Source organism: Micropterus dolomieu, linkage group LG17 (genome assembly GCF_021292245.1).
Source record: "Micropterus dolomieu isolate WLL.071019.BEF.003 ecotype Adirondacks linkage group LG17, ASM2129224v1, whole genome shotgun sequence".
Lineage (NCBI taxonomy): Eukaryota > Metazoa > Chordata > Actinopteri > Centrarchiformes > Centrarchidae > Micropterus > Micropterus dolomieu.
Window position 1 is genome coordinate 19167144 of NC_060166.1, and position 7153 is coordinate 19174296.

Here is a 7153-nt window from a genome sequence, read left to right on the forward strand (position 1 = left end):
ACTTTTGCTAGAAACTGTCATGTGCTCTGGGCCCCCCCCCCCCCCCGCTCCTCTCTCTGCACACACATAAATATAGCAGACTGTCTCGCCATGCCTTTTTTTGAGTCCAGGATCAGTGTTCCTAAATTTGTGCGCGTTAGACCTTCAGTGTCTCCCTCTAATAACACACTGTCTACATTTAGTGTGCATTCAATGTGTCTGACATCACTCCAGTTACCTTGAGTTGACTGGAGCAGCCGTATTGTATGAGCGGCGTGAACGTGGTCAGCTGCAGCTCGGCGTCCGACTGCAGCACGTTGCCGACCAGATTGGGCATCTTGGTGACGTTGTAGCCGAGTCCCTGGCACATGCTGATCCGGATCGGGTCGCAGGTCATTTCCTCCACCTCGTCGCCGAAAGCCTGCACCACGCAGAGCGGCCCGAGCAAGACGAGCAAGGCTGCTCCGCCGAGGGACACCATCGTCCCGGGCATGGTCACCGCGACACCGGAGCGGCTGCCCTCTGGAAATGTTGGCACAGTTGCTATCTCCTCAAACACAAAGTTAGGTTAGGTCGCCCTGGAAACCGCGGCGCGTGTTTATAGTCCAGCAGGAGTGGAGCGCGTGTACTCCGTGCGTTTTGGAGGCTATAATATCCGACTCGGTGCCATTCAATAGATTAAAACATCCAGAAAGCAGCAGTGAACCATTGCGCTAGCTGTGCGTAATGAAAAGCGCGTGTTTTTAATTAAAGCAATGCGTGCATCCAGTTGAAAAAAACCTACATCTGGATAAATCCTGCAGTCCTTCTTGTGCTGTTTCCCGTTAATAACTCCGTGTGGAGAAGCGCAGCGCAGCGACGCGATGCAGCGGTCTTAGTTTAGCGCCTACTGCCTGCGAGCGTACAGCTCTAAACTTTATTGTGTCTGTGCGGGGAGACTGTTTTGCCCGTCCAAAGGAGAGCCGACCAATCCATGTGGGGAGTTGGTGTTTCCCTGACCAACCCTTGACCAGGAGGGCGGGATCCATGAGAAAAATAGAAGAGCGAGCCGCCTCCCCTCCCCTCTCCCCCCTACCCCATCTCCTCCTCTCTCCTCTCCTTTCCTTCAGCTTTTTCTCTTCTCCTGTCTCCTTGTTTCATTCCCTCTTTCATCCTGTTATGTGCTTCCCCACTGTACTCCTCTCCTCTCCTTCTCCAAAGAAAATCAGACAGAATTTCCCAACTCATTCTGACAATATCCAGAACCTGTATTTATACTGGCTGATGTGGCTTACATATATTTTTATTGGCTGTATTTTTAGAAAATGAGCATCTGAAAAGTGGATTCTTCTGTGTGTGTGTGTGTGTGTGTGTGTTTTTTTTATTTTACATTTAAAGTCCCTAATGGTCTTTTAAGCCTGTCTGGAACTTCACCACAGGTTCCACTCTCCTTCTCTAAAGGCCCATCAGCTCTAAGTGCTCATGACATTGTAATTGAAAGTAGGGCCTTAAGTGATGCTGAAGCATTGGAAATCTGTTTTGCATTGCAATGAATGCACATACTGGACAGGTTTTGTTTGCTCGTGGCACCCTGGGAGAAGACCTTTCTTTTACAGCATGAAACTAGCAGTGAAGAGTGTTGTTTTGGCTTTTCTCTGCTGTGGAAGTGAACTTGAGTTAGAAGGTGTTTGGATTTGTTGCAAATATTTCAGGAGGAGAAAAGGAATTCTTGAATTGTACTTTCATCCAAGTGATTTGCACAATTCTAAGACTATTTCAGTTCTCTATCCTAACACATTCCTGCTTTATGGAAGCAGTCCATAATGGTCCTTGTCCCCATAAAGCGCATATGAATCACCTATACCCTGTTGTACTCACATAAGTACCAATGCCATGTTTTGAAAAAATCATGCTAAAAAGACTGTTAACATGTATAAATGGACTAGTGGATGAGTTTCAGTTTGCTAGACCAAACTGGAGGGCTGACAATGTTCTAATGACGATATTGCATATAATTTATGAAATTTGAATCTCCACCTCTTGGATCTTGTTGATTTCAGTAGTGCTTCCAATACAATTCAACCGCATCAGTGGCTCAGGGGTCAAGCCAAGACTGATCAGATGGATTAATGGCGTACTCACCAGTAGAACTCAACAGGCCGGACATCAATCACCATGTCTTCTGTTAAATACGTAAACACCGGTGCACCCCAGGGGTGCGTTTTGTCACCTGTACTCTACACAAATGACTGCAAACCACTTACACAAGACCACTACTTTTACATAAAATATGCAGATGATACAGCAATCATTGCTTTGCTGGACCATGGCCCATTGTCTTTGTCTCATTTCTCAGGAGAAATAGCACATTTTACCAACTGGTGTGTACAGAACTAGCTAGAGATTAATGTAAAAACCCAGTGACAGTCACATCACATAAGTACCTGGGAGTTTAAATAAATGATAAGCTGAAATTTGATATATGTGCAGCAGCCAAATATAGCAAAAAACAAATTCACTTTCTTATGAGGCTAAAATCATTTATAATACACTATATTATCAGTCCGTCATGCAGAGCGTCTTTTCCTTTCTCCTCATCTCCATGTCTGGGAACACATGCAATCACGATCATTTCAAACATGAAAAGGGCAGTCTAACATGCCAACAAAATCATAGACATCATCCAACAGTTGGTGGGAGACCTATACCAAAGACAAAAAAGTAGCAAGACAAGACAGATAATGTCTGATGACAGCCAACCCCTACGTGGGACGCTGTGCAAATATTTGAGCGATAATAAAGATGAACTTGACTTGACTTACGCGTCTGCCAGCTGTAATCAAACTTTCAGATACTAGAAATACCTGAACTCACATTCTAATGCTATCTTGGAAAGCAAGAGTAACGTTTTATTTATTTTAGTGACCGTATTCAGCTCAATTTACATGCATCCTATGTCTGAGAGTGAAAATTCTGAAATCAAGGGATTTCTACATATCTGGAGTCTGACTACACATCAGCATTATTTACTTGAGTTTCGAGCCTTTGAAACACCTGCATTCAGATTATTTGGTATTGACATTCCACACATGACCCAGAAACACACACAAATATGTGCCTTTTTCATCTCAAATTGACCTTTCTTCTTCTGCCGATAGACACAAAGCAGAGAAACCTAGATGGAATTTGAGGCATACAAGACAGATCCTATTAAAAACTACACACTTCCTAAATGGACTGTTTAACTGTTCTAATGACATTAACACACCAAACTATAGTAATGAGCAGGGCTGCAGGCTAACAAACTATTTTGTTCATTGGGATTACTCCCTTCCCTAGCTGTTATTTCTTTACCTGGCAGTCTTCACCATGTTTGTGTGAGGTATTTATAGGAAGTTGCTGTTGATAAGAGACTCGTATAAATGCTTTAAACAGGGGGAAAAAAGCAGCAGTCAGGTTAGCTGGTCTCATTGTGCTGCTGTGTTTTCCCTCCTGGATTATACTGTGATATTTAGGCAAATCCACTGTGACAATTGATTGGCAGCAGCAATGACCTGTCCACCCAGCCAACCCCACCCCCAACCCCCAACACACACACTTCTCTATCCTCACACACACACACACACACACACACACACACACACACACATTCGCATACATACCATCCCCCTCTGCTGCTCTATGGCTGAACCTGGGGTCAAGACCTGAAGTAATTAGCACTGAGCTGAAACAATAGAGTGTGCCCTGGAGCTGATGGTTATCAGGGGCGTGGTGTGTGTGTGTGTGTGCACATACATACAAAAGAAAGAAATGATTGAATAGAAATATAAAATGGAGAACGCTTAGAACCAAATCAAAGCTTTGAAGTTCTTGTGTACGTTTGAACTAAGAGCAAAGAAAAACAAAGACCTGTGATACCATTTTGGGGGGTTATCAAGTCAATACATTAAAGTCAATTAACAGTAGATAGAGAGAGAGGAGTCAGGCAAGCAGCGAGAAAAGGGGGTGTGAGGTAAGGAGTTGCAGCCGCACATTATCAGGCCAAGCCACCAGCACACTCCGTGGCCTCTGTTTACTTTCACAGTAGAGTGTGAATATCAATGTGAGCAGACAACGTGTTGGAATTGACAGACTAATGACCATCACACTGACTGGATAATGACCACAGTTACTCTTTAAGCCATAAACCCACTGAGTTAATAATCCAACAGGCTTTCCCATTAAAACGGACATTTGCCTGGTAAGAAAAGAAGAGGGAACACCAGGCTTAAAATCTGTTTGTAGCTACGTTTAAGGTACATTTAGGGTTGCAGATCAACACATGTCTTAAAAGATATGAATAAAGCTGATGCAGTGCATGAGACTTAAATCTCTTGCTGTTCCTAATAAATTATTTTAGTACTTTCGTGTTGGTTTTTGTGACTCCACAAGGAGTGTATTTTCTGGCCATGCTACTTCTGTGCACAGATTGCTTTCTGACCAAACCAGCAATCAGCTGCAGGAAGAAGTCAGGCTGCCAATGTTCGGGTTAGTGCAAGCATAACAGAAACATTTGCAGGCTGAAGTGGTTGGCCCTGGACACAGTAAATATCCAATCAAAGTCTATTAAAAACATGATGTGAATAGTGGGAGGTTGAGGAGCGTTTAGGAATTTCAGCTGTGCATGTCACTGATGGCAGCGATTGGACCAACTTCAATGTAATGTGTACAGTATTTCAAAACATTCTCTTTCACTTCTACACATTTGTGTGCATTTATCTTAGTTAGAACACAGACAGGCTGGCACTTATTCAGATTCTTAGGCTAGATTGTAAAATTTAACACAGGACATCCAGCGTGACGTCTGTTTGAGAGTTTGTTTTGCAGTCTAGTACCACAGCTGTAGGCCAAGCAAAACTAGTCAGGGCTTTCTAATTATCTATGCCACACAGTTTCCTCCAACACAACATTCATGTGATTCTTTTTGCATGTTGATGCCAACAGAAAAGACTCAATCGTGTGGTTTTCCTTCCCAAATTACCCACCCATGCTAACATTTTGATGGTTTAATGCTTAGAGCCCTGCCTTTGGAAGGACATGTGCCCTGGCTGGCTTGGGATCAAACCTTCCCCACAGTCTTAACTTCTCTAATCCTTACTCTGCATCACTGCCACCTTTGTTAACCCCCACAATAACACAAAATACATGTGCAGAATTATAGGTACCACATGAGGTTCGCAGGCTGGGCAAGTACAATAAGTGAACACCACCTTTATTGCTCAATTCTGCTTTAGTCTTCTGTTATAAAGGGATGAGGGGGAAGAGGCAAGTTAAAGGAAATTCTTGAGTTTTTGGGAGTAATGTCAGCATTAAATCCTGAAATTAGACCTTGTTGGAATACCCTTAATCGCTAACTCATATTAAGCGTGTCTTCTTAATAATAGCACATGCTGTCGTCTTTGCTCAAAATTGAGTCTTAGTTGGAGTAACTGCTGGTTTAAAACGGATGCACTAATGTTGAGGCATTGCTTTATGATTATTAATAATGTAGTCTCATTTGAGCAGACAGCTGTAGTCTGTAGTCTGTAGTGCTGATGCTAAAATCAGCTACAGTGCGGATATGGGCATCTGTCCTTAATGATTTAATACCAGCTGTTCAAAATTACTTTAGACGTAATTGCTAACTTCCTCTATCTATCTTCCTTGGCACTGTTCTGATTTTTTAATATCACATATTCATTTAGTTTGACTCATTTGTTTAATGGAATTAAAACAAATCACTGAAAATTTGCACAGTAAATTGCTTTTGGCACATAAAAAACATTCTCTGATTAAAATATTGTCTACAGATGTGTTAAATTAACCACTGTGTAAACAAATTTACAGTTGAAGAACAAAGTTTTGAAGGGACAGAATCAAAATGCAACTATTTATTCTCCTTTAAAATGAGTACATAAACATATTAGGTTGACCACAGTCCTGTTAAGGTCAACGTGGTCTTGCTGTGGGAATGTAACCATTCTAACCTTTCAGCTTGGCAGGCAGAGTAAGAGACAGTACCCAGAGGACAGAAAGAGAGACACAAGTGTCACCAGATAGCATCTTATGGCTTGATGCCCAATCCCTTAGTCCTTGAAGTGTGGTATTAATAGGCCTGCCAACTCCTTGGAATGGTGTGTGTGTGTGCATAACTGCAAATGCTCAGCATACAGGAGTGCGTGTCTATATCTGTGTGACTTTACTTCCATGAATTTTGGTATTTTGAAGCTTCTGTGTATGTGAATGCAGGTGTTTGGATAGTTTGGGGACAGTATGTGTGGGAGTAGGAGCTTGTGCCATTATGGTATGGTGTTGGGGGAGTTTGATACAAGTAAGGGGGTGGGGGTCTGGGATTGCAGGCTCACATTACCCTGCTGTAGCACCCACAACTGCACACAGAACTGCACACACTCTTTCTTTAGCTGGCCTCCATCACTCTCCTGCACTCACTCACTGTCACTCCCATCCTCCCTTTTAAAGCAGTCAGTCATCTGCTCCTCTTGTTTTTCTAACTGGTTGTATTAGGCCATGTGCATTATTGTAATATTGGGTTTTATTATCGATGTGATTTTAGTGTTTCTAAAAACAGTAATTCCTCTTATTTTATCTATATACAGTTTTCAAAAGACTTTCTAGAAAAGTACTATTACTACTACCACTCAAAATATACAGTATTTCAACATCATATCACCAGTATATAATATTACAAATACCCTGATACACACATTGATTTTTAAACTCACCTCTGAAAATTTTCATCCTCAGCATTTGAAGCGATGTTGCCTTTAGGCAAGAAGACTTCAAAACTTGTGGAAGATGATCTTTTAGTGGGTGACACTTGGTCCGTCTCATTTATGTTTTATAATTTATATTTTGTCATTGTGTTTGTTTGTGTTTTGTGATTGTATACTAATTTTCTGTTGTGAATCTGTTTTGTACACACAACATTTATTGCATCTCTGTCCGTCCTGGGAGAAGGACTCTTCTGCTGCTCTTACTGAGGTTTCTGCCATTTTCCTTCTTTGTTGGAGTTTTTCCTCATTCAAATATTCAGATCAAATGGTGTTGTATGCTGTACAGATTGTAAAGCTCCTTGAAGGAAATTGTGTCTTGTGATATTAGGCTATATAAATAAAACTGATTTGACTAGCAACATGAATGTAACAAAAGCAATTAA

At 41.8% G+C, this 7153-nt stretch overlaps 1 protein-coding gene across 1 annotated transcript in view; it reads right to left on the reverse strand.

Annotated features, from left to right (window-relative positions):
* fzd4 (frizzled class receptor 4) overlaps positions 1-911 on the reverse strand; it is a 9327-nt gene extending 8416 nt beyond the window's left edge. The window contains exon 1 of the mRNA XM_046074407.1: positions 218-911. Coding sequence (XP_045930363.1) covers positions 218-472 — 255 coding nt within the window. The 5' untranslated portion in view covers positions 473-911. The remainder of the gene's footprint in view (positions 1-217) is intronic.
* Between the last annotated feature and the right edge of the window lie 6242 nt (positions 912-7153).